The following is a 17033-nucleotide window of genomic DNA, read 5'->3' as shown; positions in this document are numbered from 1 at the left end:
GATGACTCCACTAAATCAGGTATTGGACACCTTTATACACTGGCTAGCTAAAAATGTACATTATAAAGCAAATGACTTGCTTGGTAACCTAGTACCATAGCTCCCAACTGTCCCTCTGTCCCTCTTTCCTCCTCATTTGTCCCTCTTTCAGGACTTTGTCCCTCTTTCTATGTAAATATATATAAATATATATAAACTTTATTCCATCCTTAAAATTGATATATTTCAAATTTTAAAATGTTAATATGAAGGAAAATGAACCAGGATAGAAAGGGCCAGTGTGGTTTGAATTGTAAAACAACATATTTTTCTTATGAAATCTTTATGGTATTCATGACTAGGGGTGTGTCAAGGGCGTGATCAGGGGTGTGGCAGGGACGAGGCTTAAGTGTCCCTCTTTCTCATCTCAAAAAGTTGGGAGGCATGCCTAGTACTATTTAATTAAAGGACACCTGAAGTGAGAAGGGTATGGATAGAGCAGAGATGGATTAATATGTAAAGGGGCCCTTGGCAATGAAGTAGAGTAGCCACCCTCTTGTGGTTCTTTTGGTAAGCTGAAGTGGAGACAGAGGTCAGAGAAGTTGGCAGGTGGGCCCCCTCTCACCCACTAGGCCCCAGGCACCTACCTAGGTTGCCTGGTGGATGATCCTGCTCTGGTATGCAGGCTGCTATAAGTATTTTCTTTTACACAAAATACAGATTGCCTGGCTGTCCTGCTGATCCTCTGCCTCTGATACTGTTGGCCATAGCCCTTGAACAAGCATGCAGATCAGATGTTTGACTGAAGACTGACAGGATTTGCCAAATATTTGTTACAGGTGAGTGATGCAGACGTCAGGCAACTGGTATTGTTTAAAAGAAAATTAATATGGCAGCCTCCACATCCCTGTCACGTCAGGTGTCCTTTAAAGCAAGCCTGTGTAGGGAATTATCACTGACAAGATAAAAAAGTAGTATGGTTCCCCCCTACAAATTAATCCACAGTTCAACATATACAAACAAACGGGTTTTTTTTAGGAACCAAAGTTCTCTTTTATTCGTCAAAGTATTCCTTCAGAGAGCAGGTGATAAATGTAGATATAACATCAGACCATCACTTCACATAAAATTGCCTGACACGTGTTTCACGGCCATCAGCCGCTTCCTCAGAGGCACACCGTAAACAAACATCCGAAGCCTAAGACATAAGAACACCAACACGATCTGAAGTGAGTAGAGAGAACTACCCTCAGCGCCGATCCCAGTGGAAATGGGCTGCACTGTGTAGGGAACACTTTAAAGCCGACTTGTGACATTGAAAAGCCAAAATGTCAGATACTTACCTCAGTAGCAGGAAGGCTCTCGGTCCTTTAGAGGCTTCCCCCTTCTCCTTTCACCTCGTTGTCCAGCGCTGACACCCCTGAAGCTTGCAGCTGTGCGCTCCCGTACAAGAACGAGCGCAGCCACACTGTGCAGAATGGCTCGCACCCGCACAGTAGCATGGATCCACTGTTCAGGCTCAGCAGAAAACAAAATAGCCTATTCGGCTCTGTGCTAACCACAGTGCAGCTAAGCTCATTGACGGGCTTTTGGGGGGTCTCAGTGTTGGAATGGCGGAGAGGAAGCGGTCGGTGTTACGGCAGAGGCTTTTCTCTACCGAGGTAAGTACCCATTTGGGCACTTTTTTCCCTTTAGGTACACTTTAAGTAAACTGAATGCATGTACAGCTGTGATGATTGATAATAAGGGCATGCCTACTACTACAGTGGGTTGCAAAAGTATTCGGCCCCCTTGAAGTTTTCCACATTTTGTCATATTACTGCCACAAACATGAATCAATTTTATTGGAATTCCAGGTGAAAGACCAACACAAAGTGGTGTACACGTGAGAAGTGGAACGAAAACTCATACATCATTCCAAACATTTTTTACAAATAAATAACTGCAAAGTGGTGTGTGCGTAATTATTCAGCCCTGTAATGGATTGCAGAGATGCTGCCGCGCGGTCTGGCAGCGGGGCGGCTGTCTCCGCGTTAAGACCGCCGGTTTCCGAACAGCAGCATGCGTCTGATTTGTCTGAGCCTTCTAGTGCACACAGATGGAGAGCTACGCGCACGTGCGCTGGGAGGCAGGACCTTTATGCCAGTAAGAGAGGGATCAGCTAATCAGGTCGATCAGCTGATCCCAGCGCAGCTGTTGATTGGTTGAGTGGCGCTGGGCGGCGCTGAGGAGTGCTGCACTATATATAGATCTCGCTGGTCAGTCTCAGGTTGTCTGCCGTTGCGGATACTTACGTGTGAGCACTCAGACCTCAGTCAGATCCCACAGTGTGTTAGAACCAGGAGGACCTGGGAATTCACACTTAGCCAGATTACGCTTGTGTTATACTTTAGACCAGTTCCGGGGTGTTGTGACCAAGGACCTCACACCCAAGCTTAGGATTACTGTGACATTGCTGTGTTGTACTTTAGACCACTTCTGGGGTGTTGTGACCAAGGACCTCACACCCAAGCTTAGGATTACTGTGTCATTGCTGTGTTATACTTTAGACCAGTTCCGGGGTGTTGTGACCAAGGACCTCACACCCAAGCTTAGGATTACTGTGTCATTACTGTGTTATACTTTAGACTAGTTCCTGGGTGTCGAGACCACGGACCTCACACCTCAGACTAGGACTCTGCTCTATTTCTGTTATGACCATTTGCTCTGTCGACCTCTCTATTGCTTTCTGATTCGGTACCTCTGCATATCTGCCTACCTGTTGCCAGACCCTGCCTGTACCCGGTTACCGAATCAGCCTTCTGTCTCTGTACCTTATCTGCTCGTGTGTTGCCGACCTGGCCTGCCCGACCTTCCAGGCTGTCACTCACCCCTTGAGTGCTCAGTCTATCTGTACTATCAGTGACACAATTCCATCAAGTGTCAGTTGCAAGTAGGACTCCTGCTCCTCAGAGAGTCCGGCCGGTTAGCAGCCAGTGGCCTCTTCCCCTGGGGTCCCCTGGCTGCAGTACAGTCTATATCTGATATCCAGATATCCCTGGTTGCCAGGTTCTCACTATTCCCTCTCTCAAGGAGATAGTCCCTGCACTTCCCAGAGCCACCTGCCCCTCAGGTGGTTCTCGGCCAAGCTGCCTGTATCTCCCGCCTCACGGGAGATAGGCTACAGTTACACCAAACACTTACACTTTATTAGGTGTCCAGAGGTTAGTCATACTTGTATTATTGGTGATTCTGCAGATCATCAATGATCAGATTCTCTGTGTGTGCTGACACCGATCGTTACAGGCCCCCTTTGATCTGAGTGCAGTCAGTTGCCTATAGACATTGCCTGATAAGTGCTAATGACTAAATAGTGTTCACCTGTGTGTAATCTAATGTCAGTACAAATACAGCTGCTCTATGAGGGCCTCAGAGGTTGTCTAAGAGAATATTGGGAGCAACAACACCATGAAGTCCAAAGAACACACAAGACAGGTCAGGGATCAAGTTATTGAGAAATTTAAAGCAGGCTTAGGCTACAAAAAGATTTCCAAAGCCTTGAACATCCCACAGAGCACTGTTCAAGCGATCATTCAGAAATGGAAGGAGTATGGCACAACTGTAAACCTACCAAGACAAGGCCATCCACCTAAACTCACAGGCCGAACAAGGAGAGCGCTGATCAGAAATGCAGTCAAGAGGCCCATGGTGACTCTGGACCAGCTGCAGAGATCTACAGCTCAGGTGGGAGACTCTGTCCATAGGACAACTATTAGTCATGCACTGTACAAAGTTGGCCTTTATGGAAGAGTGGCAAGAAGAAAGGCATTGTTAAGAGAAAGCATAAGAAGTCCCATTTGCAGTTTGCCACAAGCCATGTGGGGGACACAGCAAACATGTGGAAGAAGGTGCTCTGGTCAAAATTGAACTTTTTGGCCAAAATGCAAAACGCTATGTGTGGTGGAAAACTAACACTTCACATCACTCTGAACACACCATCCCCACTGTCAAATATGGTGGTGGCAGCATCATGCTCGGGGGGTGCTTCTCTTCAGCAGGGACAGGGAAGCTGGTCAGAGTTGATGGGAAGATGGATGGAGCCAAATACAGGGCAAACTTGGAAGAAAACCTCTTGGAGACTGCAAAAGACTTGAGACTGGGGCGGAGGTTCACCTTCCAGCAGGACAATGACCCTAAACATAAAGCCAGGGCAACAATGGAATGGTTTAAAACAAAACACATCTATGTGTTAGAATGGCCCAGTCAAAGTCCAGATCTAAATCCAATCGAGAATCTGTGATAAGATCTGAAAACTGCTGTTCACAAACGCTGTCCATCTAATCTGACTGAGCTGGAGCTGTTTTGCAAAGAAGAATGGGCAAGGATTTCAGTCTCTAGATGTGCAAAGCTGGTAGAGACATACCCTAAAAGACTGGCAGCTGTAAATGCAGCAAAAGGTTGTTCTACAAAGTATTGACTTTAATTACGCACACCCCACTTTGCAGTTATTTATTTGTAAAAAATGTTTGGAATGATGTATGATTTTCGATCCACTTCTCACGTGTACACCACTTTGTGTTGGTCTTTCATGTGGAATTCCAATAAAATTGATGCATGTTTGTGACAGTAATGTGACAAAATGTGGAAAACTTCAAGGGGGCCGAATACTTTTGCAACCCACTGTATATGTTTTCTTATAAGTGGTCTATAGATTTTCTTATTCTTGTTTCCAGTGGAGTAACTACAATTCATAGGGACCCCCCGATGAAAATTGAATGGGGCCACCCAACGTTCATACCCCTTCCGTTGCCTCCCCTTGGTGCCCTTCACGGCCTGGTGTCCAGGACCAGATTTACTATAAGGCAGGCAGTATAGGCTTGTGCCTACAGGCGCCTGATGGTGGAAACACTTCTCACTTTCCTCCTCGAGTGCCTCCCTCATTCTCGGTGCAGAGTCCCAAGTGGAGCATAAATGAGAGGTTACTCACTGAGTACTCTGCATTCTTCTGATGAGATCTCCCTTCAGTCGGGGGGCACCATTAGCTACCTAATACCTGGGGGCACCTGTAGCTACTTAATACTGAGGGTACCTCTGATTACCTAATACTAAGGGACACTTATGGCTACCTTCACTGGGCAGGGAAAGTAAGGGAGTGGGGGTTTGTAGGCTCGTGGAGGGTGGAGTGGAGGGAGTCAGAAGAAAATCTGTGCCTATAGGCTTCTGTGATATAAATTCGGGCCTGCTGATGGCCCATCTCACAAGGGTCATAAAACAAGTGGGGCCATCGTGATCTTCTTCACACCCATAACAAGTGTAGCCACAACACACCTGATGTGAAGTATAGTCCCCTGTATGGGAGGAAGGGAAGGTTGGTAGTTGGGGGTCACTCACAAATCTGCCCCCCCCTGCGATCACAGGTGCTGCTCCCCTCTAGTTACGCCCCTGCTTGTTTCAGTCTCTCATGGGGGAACAGGAAGCCTGTAGCGCTGTGTCCTGCATTTACCTCTCTGTGTATTTGAGAATGACAGTGTTAGGATCTCTAGGTCTGTCTCTATGTGTGAACCTGATCTTGTATTATTTTTGGCCCCTCCTGCACTCTGTCTGCCCTCTCTCTCTGTTTTGTTTTGTGTGTTCCTGATTGTCTGCTCAGCTGTCAGTTAATTGGTCTCATTGACTGAGCATTTCGGTGCACAGTTTCCTAGTGGCACTACTATCTCTTTAGTCTAAGGTCTAGTCCTGATGATGGCCTAATGCTCAGCTCTGTATTTCTGATCACCTCCGGAGCCTGTTTAAGTAAGTAGTAGTCATTTAGGTCTGCACTATGCTCTGACGAAGGGGACCTGTCGTGCCCCCGAAACAATGGTCAGCTATTCTTGTGCTGATCGATTGAATCAATGAATACTTCATAACGAAGATAACGGCAGGGTAAACGATCTCAGACCTTGCTGGTCCTGTTGCCTGCATACCTGTTCCTGGATGTTTATACCTGATGCTCCTGGATCTAGAATCCTGTAACTTGATCCCTGCATTGGATGTTACTGGAATTATAAACTCACTGTAAGTAAATTGCACAAATTTCAGCAAATGATTCAATGCTGGGACTATGCATTATTGGGAGTTACTGCTGCACAGGACTTGGCCAATCATGCCAGAATGCAATAACCAAGATGGACTCCGAGCAGATCTCAGGATGATGAAAGGTATGATTTTGATCCTTTGGGGAAAAAAATATTCTGTGAGATTTCCAGAGCTTTTTGTTTGAGTAAACCAACACCAATTATTTTAAAAAATCTCTTAAAGGGAAGCATCACTTCTTTTCCCTGCAGTTTCTCCTGGTTTCTAATAGCTCTAGGAGCTGCCATGCCCCCCCCTCCTTCTAGCTGCCCATTATTTATTCAGGGAAAGGTGTGAAGATAGCATCTGTGACTTCTCTAACTTATTTGAAGCACAGAGACCTATCTGCCCACCCCTGCTGATGAAAGCTTTTGTTTGCTCTCTGCTAATGTGTGCAATAAAACAATTACATCAGTCCTTATCTGCCTGAAATGTCTACTGTTGGGCAGGCCTGGGAAGTAGAGTAATAAAACCCTCTGCTAAAATTTTAAATGTAAAAAGAAGAGGTAAAAATTGATTTTTTTTTAATAATGAGCCACAATGTCAGCATGCATTTTTAATGTGCTATTGAGATGCCCTGGGTGCTAAAATGGTGCTTGGTTCTCACCTTATACGACTTGTTTTGTGTTTAGTTAGGCTAGGCGCCCACTACAGATCGCTAATTGCAATCTTTTTGCAATGTTTTTGCTATTGTTTTGTTCATCTATTTGTGGAACGATTTCCAACGGTTTTTATAGTGATTTTATGTATAGCAATCACGATTCACTTTTTTTTGGGGGGGGGGGGGGGATTCTGGTTAAGGTAGTAAAATCACTGCAAATAGATTTTTCAGCTATTGCAGCTATACTATACTTTGTATTGGTGCACAAACACTCCACAAATGCTGCCTAGTCATAATCACTCCATTGGGTTTGCCTGCATTGACCTTCATTAGCATAGCGCTTTTTAGGGGATTGCCAATGACTGTCGGTCATGTGATTGAGAGCTGACGAATGGCAGCCAGCAGAGAATGTACAATTGTGATGCATGGAAAAGACCGGCAGCTCTGGAGCAGGAGAATATTACACTGTCCTGCGATGCATGTAGAGCATGGAATGCTCCCTGCCCAACTCTACAACAGTGTTGTGTGTGTGTGTGTGTGTGTGTGGGGGGGGGGGGGGGCATGAAGGAGTTTTTAGCCCAGGGGCCCCCACAAAATTGTCATGGGGCCCCCTGTGGTGACACTCCTGCTTCTAACTCCCTTTTTACAAAGCTGGTTTGCAAATGAAACAAGAAATCTGACTGGTTGCTATGGGCAACAAGCAAATCACATGAGGCCTTGGGCTGCACTTTTAACGGTTCTAGGTTAATAGAAGACCAGAGCCCACTAATCCTTTAACCAAGATCACATGACCAGAAGAGATGACCCTTGGCTAATGGGAGCAGCTTACTGAGACAGGAAGGGGCGGGGACTATTTACAACTATGGAGGTGGAACAGTTGGAAATGGGGTATTGTTTTAGAAACAATTGTGTCCAACATTATAGAGCCTCTGCTGTAGTACAGAGCTACCCAGATCATCTGATATTATACCCTCCCCCCCACCAACAGTGCCCTCCTTTACATACTCCGCCCTTCCCTGTAGAGAGCGTCATGAAGTATATGCGTAAGTAGCATACCCGCTTCTCTGCGTTCTCTCTTCTCCAGCTGCCACACTCTCAGTTCAGGGGCATAATGATCATGTGATGTAGCGATCACATGATCACCACGCTAGTTTCCAGGGAACATGGAGCTGGAGGCTAGGAATCCAGGTCAAACATGTACTCATATTTTAGATGCTTTTTTGCTGCAAACTTATTCAGACCATGCCATACACCCCTATGAGATTCTACAGGCAGAGCAGGATCATCCACCAGGCAACCTAGGCAGGTGCATGGGACCCAGTGGGTGTCATGGGGCCCACCAACCACCTTCTCCGATCTCTCTCCGCTTCAGCTTACCAAAAGGACAACAAGGGGGCCCCACATCTATTACCTTGCCTAGGGCCCTGTGACACCTTAAAGTGAACCTCCGGACTAAAAATCTACTCAGCAGAACTGAAAAGGCATGGTGTTTCTTTAACAGTTTCACAGCATCAGAACTTTGTTTTTCTTACCAAAGCATCATTTTTAGCTGCATTTTTAGCTAAGCTCCACCCATCAAAGAAAAAAAGCCCAGGCTTTTTCCCCCTGATGCTGTGCAGAGCATGATAAGATTTCCTATGTTGTTGTTCACGTTGCCTAGCAACTGGGAGAGGTGCTCAGGACAGTTGGAACTGTGTCTCATGCTCCCTGTCACCTCCTTTCAACCAAAAAGATGGCTGCCATCATGAAATCAAACATTTGTCTGTTCTTTTAAAACAGGGTGGGTAAGAGATTATATTACCTATCTATTTTAATTAACATAACTAATGTAACTTAAAGGGACACTGTAGGGGGGTCAGGGGAGAATGAGTTGAAGTTACCCTGGGCTTCTAATGGTCCCCCACAGACATCCTGTGCCCGCGCAGCCACTCACCGATGCTCCGGCCCGCCTCTAGTACACTTCTGGAATTTCAGACTTTAAAGTCTGAAAACCACTGTGCCTACATGGCCACGCCCTCACTCCCGCTGATGGCACCAGAAGCATACTGCGCAGGCCCAGTATGGTCTGTACCAGCGCCATGCACTCCTGGTGACATCAGGGGCAGCAAGGATACGGCAACGCAGGCGCAGTGGTTTTCAGACTTTAAAGAGACTCCGTAACAAAAATTGCATCCTGTTTTTTATCATCCTATAAATTCCAAAAGCTATTCTAATGTGTTCTGGCTAACTGCAGCACTTTATGCTATCACTGTCTCTGTAATAAATCAATGTATCTTTCCCCTGTCAGACTTGGCGGCCTGTGTCTGGAAGGCTGCCAAGTTCTTCAGTGTTGTGGTTCTGCTATGAACTCCCCCCTCTCTGCACACTGCCTGTGTATTATTTAGATTAGAGCAGCTTCTCTCTTCTCTTTTACAAGCTGGATAAATCATCCTCTGAGCTGGCTGGGCTTTCACATACTGAAGAATTACAGACAAGGGCAAAGCTGTTTGCAGGAAGAAAAGAGAAGCCTGAAACTTCAGTGCATGGGGGAAAGAAACACACAAATGATCTCTTGAGATTCAAAAGGAAAGCTGTATACAGCCTGCTTGTGTATGGATGTATTTTTCTATGTGTGGACATACTGTACATCAACCTACTTCCTGTTTTGGTGGCCATTTTGTTTGTTTACAAACAAACTTTTTAAAACTGTTTTTAACCACTTTTAATGCGGTGAGGAGCGGCGAAATTGTGACAGAGGGTAATAGGAGATGTCCCCTAACACACTGGTATGTTTACTTTTGTGCGATTTTAACAATACAGATTCTCTTTAAAGTCTGAAATTCCAGAAGTGAACCAGAGGTGGGGCCGGAGCATCAGTGAGTGGCTGCGCGGGCACAGGATGTCTGTGGGGGACCATTAGAAGCCACGGGTAACTTCAACTCATTTTCTCCTGACCCCCCCCCTACAGTATTTAATGACAGTATGTTTGTTTAGGCTGAAGTTCCTCTTTAATCCATTTCTGCTGGGATGTCATTCCATTTGCCACTTAGTTCACTTTCTAAACCACACTCCGAATCCCCTGCAGGGGCGTAACTTATTTATGCCAGACCATATCCCCTCCATCCCCGCATAATTGGTCAGACTTAACCCCTATCCTCCAACACCCCTCACCTCCGTGCACCTGTGTGGGTTGGTAAAATTATGCCCTGTATGCGCTCCAGAACTCCTTCTCCCCTGGCCCCCCAGATTTTGCAGAGCGCCTGCACGTGAGCTTCATACTTTACCTCATTCCAGCGTCAAGACAGGTCCTCCTCACTACTCTATGTAGCCGTTCAGCCATGAGACATGCATCAGAAGCTGCAAGGTAATAGGGTACATGGCTACACAGAGGAGTGAGGAGGACCTGTCTGGGGGGGGGGAAGGTGACTTAGGGAGAGCACTCAAGGAACCTCCATTGCAGCTGATTTGGCAGCCCATGACCACGCCCCCTTAGAGCTTGGGCCCAACCCCCATGGGAGGGGGCGGGGTTGCAGGCGCTATTGTCACACCCCTGATCCCATGTTCAAATGTTTTTGGAGTAAGACTTAGGCCTAACCTATAAATTGTGCCTGCTCATTCCACACACATTGGGATTCTTTTTTTATGCAGAATCTAAGGATATCTTCAAACTAAAGAAAATCGCAGGAACCCTTCAATACTACTGCAATCCAATTTTGTTTCATCGCAAACGTCCTGCTTGCTGCATTTCTTTTCATTTCTCCTTGTGTTCCTAACAGCCAGAGAAAATTTCAGGAAAATTGTGGAAAAATCGAATTGCAAAATCGATAACAAAAAAGTGCTTTGCGATTTGCAGTATATAAGAGCCCTTAAACTGCTCCTATGAGCCAACTGTGGTCATCTCTAGTCATGTGACATAGTAATCTGTTAGTTCAGTCCACCAAATAACTGACCAAATGAATTAGCTGGATACAAGATTTTTGAATGAGACATATATTCTTATTTTTAGTTGATTAATTGTTTACATTTCTGTAAATAGTTACTAGATATCAGACTATCAAAGCCTTCTATCATGCTTCCCCTACCCTTTGGAACGCCTTGCCATACCCAGTCAAGGCCGCTCCAACCATGGATGTGCTTAAATCAAAACTCGAAAGCCAACTGGATAGTCTGGCGTTTATGATAACTTTTCCCCCTGTAACAACACATCACTATGTACTGATCTGAGACAAGCTCTTTTTTGTCCTATGGGAGATAGGAATGGGAATGTTTTGTTATTGTTGTTACCGTATATTACGGCGTATAAGATGACTGGGCGTATAAGACGACCCCCAAATTTTCCAGTTAAAATTTACATTTTGGGATATACTCGCCCTATAAGACTACACCTCTTTACTCTTGGATGTTTGTATACTGTACTGTATGTACTGGTGCTATACTGTATAAACAGGTACAGATACTGGTGCTGTATGTATACAACAACCAACCAATCACGGCAAGCGATGTACCTTACCGGCGATTGGCTGGTTGTTGTATACAAAGCCTGCTTGGATTGGTCAGCTATCCCTGTCTCCAAGACTATCAGAGCGGTAGCGCAAACACGCCTCTTTCACTCATCTGGCTTGCCCTTGTGTACTATTACCTCCTTCTCTGCCTCTCAGATTTCGCACATGCGCCTGCGCAGCTTCACTGCAGTCCTCAGGAGTGAGATCTGAGAGGCAGAGAAGGCGGTGCGTTAATAGGATATAAGGGCGGGCCAGACGGGTGAAAGAGGCGTGTTTTTCTGGGCACAGCCCAGCACTGTCGCTTCTTTCCATACCCCGGGCGTCCCAGACACCTGCAGTTTGCTCCGCCCTTCACTTGCAACTTCCCAGCGAGGTTCCCACTCACCTTGTCATCAGAACCGCGTTAAGTCATTTCTTCCCATGAATCCTGGTGAGTGGATTTTCTTCTACCATACTTGTACAGCACCGCCCTTGCTGCTTTCATACAGTAACCGCATATGGTGGGGATGCGGCCACAGACGTTTTTGAGCTCCCCCCACCGTATGCGGCAACCGTAGATTATACAGTCAAGCTCGGAAGTTTCAGCGCCTGCCCTATAAGACGACCCCCGACTTCTGAGATTATTTTCCTGGGTCTTATACGCCAGAATATACAGTATATTTAATCAAGTGATTGACTCATTGATACATACTAAAACTTGTATGGAGGAAAAGATACGGCATTAATTTAGATTGTACTTAATGACATGTTCTTCTCCATAAATACAATGTAACACATACAGCCACTGATAGTTGGTGATGTCACTCAATCTACCGTCTCCTGTTGTAGGCCGAAGCGCAACTGAAACCTACTCTGGGCTTGAAGCAAAATCTGAAGACCAAAAGTTCAATGAAAATTCTATTCATCTGCCTGAAGAAGTGCCTATTAAGCCATCCAGGGACACCGTCCTTAATTACTTTATTAAGTTGTCCAAAAATGAGAGTGAACAGGTAACTATCAGTATGTGTGGAATTCTCTTTGTATTATTTGTTGACCAAGTGTAGCTCCAGTTTTGTTGAAGAACTGATATAGCACAATTGCTGCAGAAGTTATTTTTTGCAATCCAAATGGATTAAAAATGACCAATTTTAGTGTGCAGACAGATGTAACTTTCTGTGACTGCTAAATTACTTAACCCATTAGCAGCTTCAATAGAATTATCTTGTTTGAGATAAGCGCCCTGCTTTTGACCTCAGTCGGCAGAACCTGTTTTGCTGTAAATTCTTGGAATGCTTTGATGTCTCTCTGCTAGCAGAAAATACAGAAACTGAAAGCAGAAGTCCTCTGTTATTGTCTCACACTGCCCCCTACTGACAAGTGGCCATAAATACACATTACAGCAGTACTAATTAGAAGCAATGAAATGTGAGAAAGAAGACATAAACAAATGTACTAAAATAAATTTGCCTGGAGCACTTGCAAGCCTCTAAATAAATTGGCTGCTAAAGGGGTTTTAAAGCACACCGGAACTGAGGAATATGGAGGCTGACATATTTATTTCGATTAAACAATGCACATTGCCTGGCTGTCCTGCTGATTCTCTGCCTCTAATACTTTTAACCATAGAATCTGAACAAGCATGCAGATCAGATGGTTCTGACTGACGTCTGACTAGATTCGCTGCATGCTTGTTCCAAGTATTTCATTCAGCAGCCAAATGGACCAGCAGGACTGCTAGGCAACTGGTATTGTGTAATGGAAATAAGTATGCCAACCTCCATATCTCTCCCAGTTCAAGTGTACTATAAACCAGTGCTGGGCCGAAATTACACATGAGCGTAATTACGCATCGTAATTCAATGTAAATTTACGCGTAACTTACGGTCCTACGCGTAATTATTTACGCGTAAGACCGTAAGTAGTATCGTAATTACACTGTCTACCGTAATTGCTAGGCATGCGTAATTTTACGAACACTTACGCGTAATTTTACGCGTAATTACTAACGTAAAATCTCCCATTTTCTAAGAGTAGCCAATCAGTCAACATCCTAAGCAACCAATAGTATCTTCTCCCGCCCTTCAGTATATGCGTACGTTTTGACGCATACGAATGATATGTACGCAATAACTGTCACATTGACGGCTATTGCGTACATATCGTCCGCATGCGTCAAAAAATACGCATTAATGGGTATTACGGCACTACGCGTAACATCGTAGTGTAAGCGCCTTCATTACGGTATCCTTACGCGTAATTGCGTAAGTTTACGCGTAATTACGGTGATGTACCGTAGATAATTTCCTACGCCGTAACCGTAATTGCGTAATGCGTAATAGCGTAAAATTACGCGTAATGATCCGTAAGCGTAGATTTTTCCATTACGAGCAGCACTGCTATAAACTGTGTTTGCATGTAACTATGGCAATCTGACAATTTGGTGTTATTAGGCTCCCTGCACACTGCAAGTTCGTTTTGCGATTCTGATTCCGTTTCCGATTTGCAATTCTGAATAACATGCAGTGTGCCGGGAGCCTTAGGGATTCCCAGAATTATCTTTTTTTTCTTGTTATTAGCTCATTATTTTCCCAGAGCTCTATACAAAGCAGGAAATAAAATGTAAACTATACTATGCAGTGTGTCCCTTAGCCCGAGGGCTCTGTTACTGTCAGGGCTGGAACCCACAAGAGCGGTTTTGTAAGCATTTCTGGAGCGATTCAAAACGCTAGCGTTTTGCCAAAAAGCTCAGCTAATGTTAATGGATGGGCCAACTTCCACTGGAGCGTTTGCGATTCCTCAAATCGCAAACGCAGGACATGCAGCATTTTGGGAGCGTTAGCGCTTCAATGTAAAGTATATAAACGCTGGCTTAATCGCTCATTGAAACCTGCATGGAGCGATTTTGCTGGTGTTTTAACGTTACCACACACTGTAACAAAATTAAAATTAATTGAAAGGACCAATCAGACTTTAAAATGCTAATCGCTACCTAATCGCTGGCAAATTGATATACTTTGTAAAATTACTCCCTAAAACACTCATGAAACCGCTGACAAACTGCTCATACAAAATGCTAGCGCTTGCGATTAGCGATAGCATTTTGCAGTGGGTTCCAGGCCTCACTGTCTTTTCATTTCAATCTCAATTTACTTTAAAGTTGCTGGAAACCATGGCAACAGTATAGAGCTTGGTGCAAAAGAACTTTCAGAATCTGCATCTCTCTGTGTCTTTGGGACGGTGGTGTATACAGTATATATACTGTACAGTACTGCTTCACAATGTAGGCTATTGGTTAACTTCCAGTGTACAATGTAATTCCCCCAGGTAATGACCTGCAGTTCACCTTGCCTGATGGTTAATGGATTTTAATGTCGCTTAATGGGGGGCGGGGTGTGTGAAATTGATTAATAATTTGAGTGATGCATTGCAGATTAATTTTGAAACCATCGATCGACTCCTCGCAGAGGGCTGTGATGTGAATGAAATGGACAGACACGGGCAGACAGTGATGCACGAGGTAAGATGGATCATCAGCAGCACAGTCACACTTCTGATAGCTAAATGACCTATACAGCAGAATCCCTACTATATCAGAATTGGTCATACATTGTATATTTATACAGACGCTTTTGTTTCATTTGCTGGGACCAGAGGACGGAGTTTACTATATCCAGACTTTTACTATATCAGAGTTTACTATAACAAGATTCTACTGTACAGGTAGTCCCTGGTTAACGAACGAGATAGGGACTGTAGGTTTGTTCTTAACCTGAATCCGTTCTTAAGTCAGAACATTGTGCCATCTCTGTCCCCTGTACCTCCTCTGTGCCCCCCTGCAGTGGCGTAGCTAAGGAGCTGTGGGCCCCAATGCAAGTTTTACAATGGGGCCCCCCAAGCACTCTATACATAACAAGTGATACGATGCACCAAAACCTGCCAATGGCCACTACAGTGTCAGAGGTGCAAGAAGGGGATGGGGGACAGTTTGTTAATGATTACCACTATTATAAGCATCTATAGAAGTGATTATTACCAGCAAAGGCAAGAATGCTCTGAGAGGAGAATTCCGCATAGCTGACTAGCCTAGGCTAAGCATCACTGGGAGGCGGGGCTACATACAATATACAGCAATATATAGATATAGGAAGTGTCTCTGATGCTGAAACCAGGAAAAATTACCGTGTGCAAAGTGGGTATACAGAATAATGTTGCAGACAGCAGAGAGAGATGGCAGCGCACCCCAAAACAGGCCGTATCTGAATGGCTGCCAGCTTAGGTGTGCAGAGCTTTTCATAGGCAGACTGCATCCATTGCATCCAAAACAGAGGCTGCAAATATGCACTAGTGACCCTAACTTCTAATGAAACTGGAAAATGATATGCAAGCATAAGTAGAACCTGGGAGCAGCTAGCTATAAAATATATTTTTCTACACAGCAGAGAGAAATGGCAGCACATCCTAAACCAGGCGGCAGGCCCCTGCCAATAGGATGACCTCACTATGGTGGAGGGGTCTAGTACGGAATATTTTGCATGCAAATTGTTTTGGAAGCTAACATCCTCCGTTAGTGTAAAGTTATAGCATCTGTTTTGAATGCAAGGGGTGCAGCCTGCCTCTGCACACCTTAGCTGGTAGTCATTCAGATGTGGCCTTGTTTAGGATGCGCTGCCATTTCTGTCTGCTGTCTACAGTCCTGAATAATTGACTGCCTTCTACTATATGTCACTACAGGGCCTCTTTAAAATGATGCATGTCTCACACTTAGGTGGCCAAAGGCTGGCACATTGACGTAGCCCATTTTCTGATGGAGCGGCAGGCTGATGTGAACAAGGCGGACAGTTATGGCATCACCCCTCTGCATGTGGCCGCGGCTGTGGACTACCCAGATATGGTCTCTTGTTTGCTTAAGCGAGGAGGTAAAGACTTAGTATGGTTTATTATTAAAGATGGTGAATGGGATGCTACTGATTGATGCAGGTTTTATGTCAATTTTATAGAAATGCAAGCAGCTTGGAAACAGACCAATCAAACGCAAGCTTCATAAAGTTCATAAGCTTAGCGTACATTATTCATCGTCCGGATCTCATTCAGAATACAAAAATATGTGAATAGGTGAAAATAAATGAGGAAGGACTTTGTAGATGCATAACAGTACACTGCAGCAGTGAAACTATTCAGATTTATGCAGACATACCATAAAAGTATAAGCCTAATCAGTGAGGGTAGCTATAGTGTGACGCGGTCCTGACCCGGACAGAAACTGTCACTTGCATACCTGATGTTTAACTCTTTTTAGGCAGAGAAAGAAAAAAAGGAACACAGCCTAGTTATTGGTGTGCTCGGCACTGTACATACACATGTCTATCTCATTATGTCACATGTCACCTCGGGTAAAATGTTTTATACATAGTAAATTATCCTATATAATACTATATATATTTAATTTTTATTTTAATAGTCATTTTATTATGTGACTGTCCTCAAAAAAGCTCACAAACTATTCCAGGGGCGTAACTTACTAGACATCACTGGGCCCCCCTGCAAAACTTTGGATGGGCCCCCCCACCTCCCTCGCTTTCTGCAGAGGAAAACTGAGGGCCAGTGTGTTTTCCCCATGCAGATAAAAACACTTAGACTTAAAGGAAAGGTCAGGCAATCTATGCTACCCCCATATCTACTTACCCAGGGCTTCCTCCAGCCCCTTGCAGCCGACAAGTCCCTCGTTGCAACTCTGTTCCCAGAACATACATACACACACACAGCCGTATTATTTTACTACATGAGAGCACATGCTATATGGAGGAACAACAATGACATGCTGAACATAAGATATAGTAATCACTGTAACTTTGGCAAAACCTTTAGAATATCACTGATTGATACTGTTATTACAGGATCTT

The 17033-nt window shown here is 44.7% G+C and overlaps 1 protein-coding gene across 4 annotated transcripts in view; it reads left to right on the top strand.

The window, feature by feature from the left end:
* The first annotated feature begins 5647 nt into the window (after positions 1-5647).
* LOC137519185 (transient receptor potential channel pyrexia-like) overlaps positions 5648-17033 on the top strand; it is a 144972-nt gene continuing 133586 nt past the window's right edge. Inside the window, exons 1-4 of one of the 4 annotated variants that reach the window (XM_068238017.1) lie at positions 5648-5751; positions 11983-12143; positions 14564-14650; positions 15899-16049. In XM_068238017.1, the coding sequence (XP_068094118.1) occupies positions 5709-5751; positions 11983-12143; positions 14564-14650; positions 15899-16049 (442 nt within the window). In that variant the 5' untranslated portion in view covers positions 5648-5708. Of the gene's footprint in view, positions 5752-6088; positions 6159-7443; positions 7717-11982; positions 12144-14563; positions 14651-15898; positions 16050-17033 lie in introns of those variants that run through there. The other 3 variants (XM_068238016.1, XM_068238018.1, XM_068238015.1) reach the window with 3 other exon arrangements.

Source organism: Hyperolius riggenbachi, chromosome 5, assembly GCF_040937935.1.
Source record: "Hyperolius riggenbachi isolate aHypRig1 chromosome 5, aHypRig1.pri, whole genome shotgun sequence".
NCBI classification, from domain to species: domain Eukaryota; kingdom Metazoa; phylum Chordata; class Amphibia; order Anura; family Hyperoliidae; genus Hyperolius; species Hyperolius riggenbachi.
This window is presented reverse-complemented; position numbering and strand designations above follow the sequence as displayed.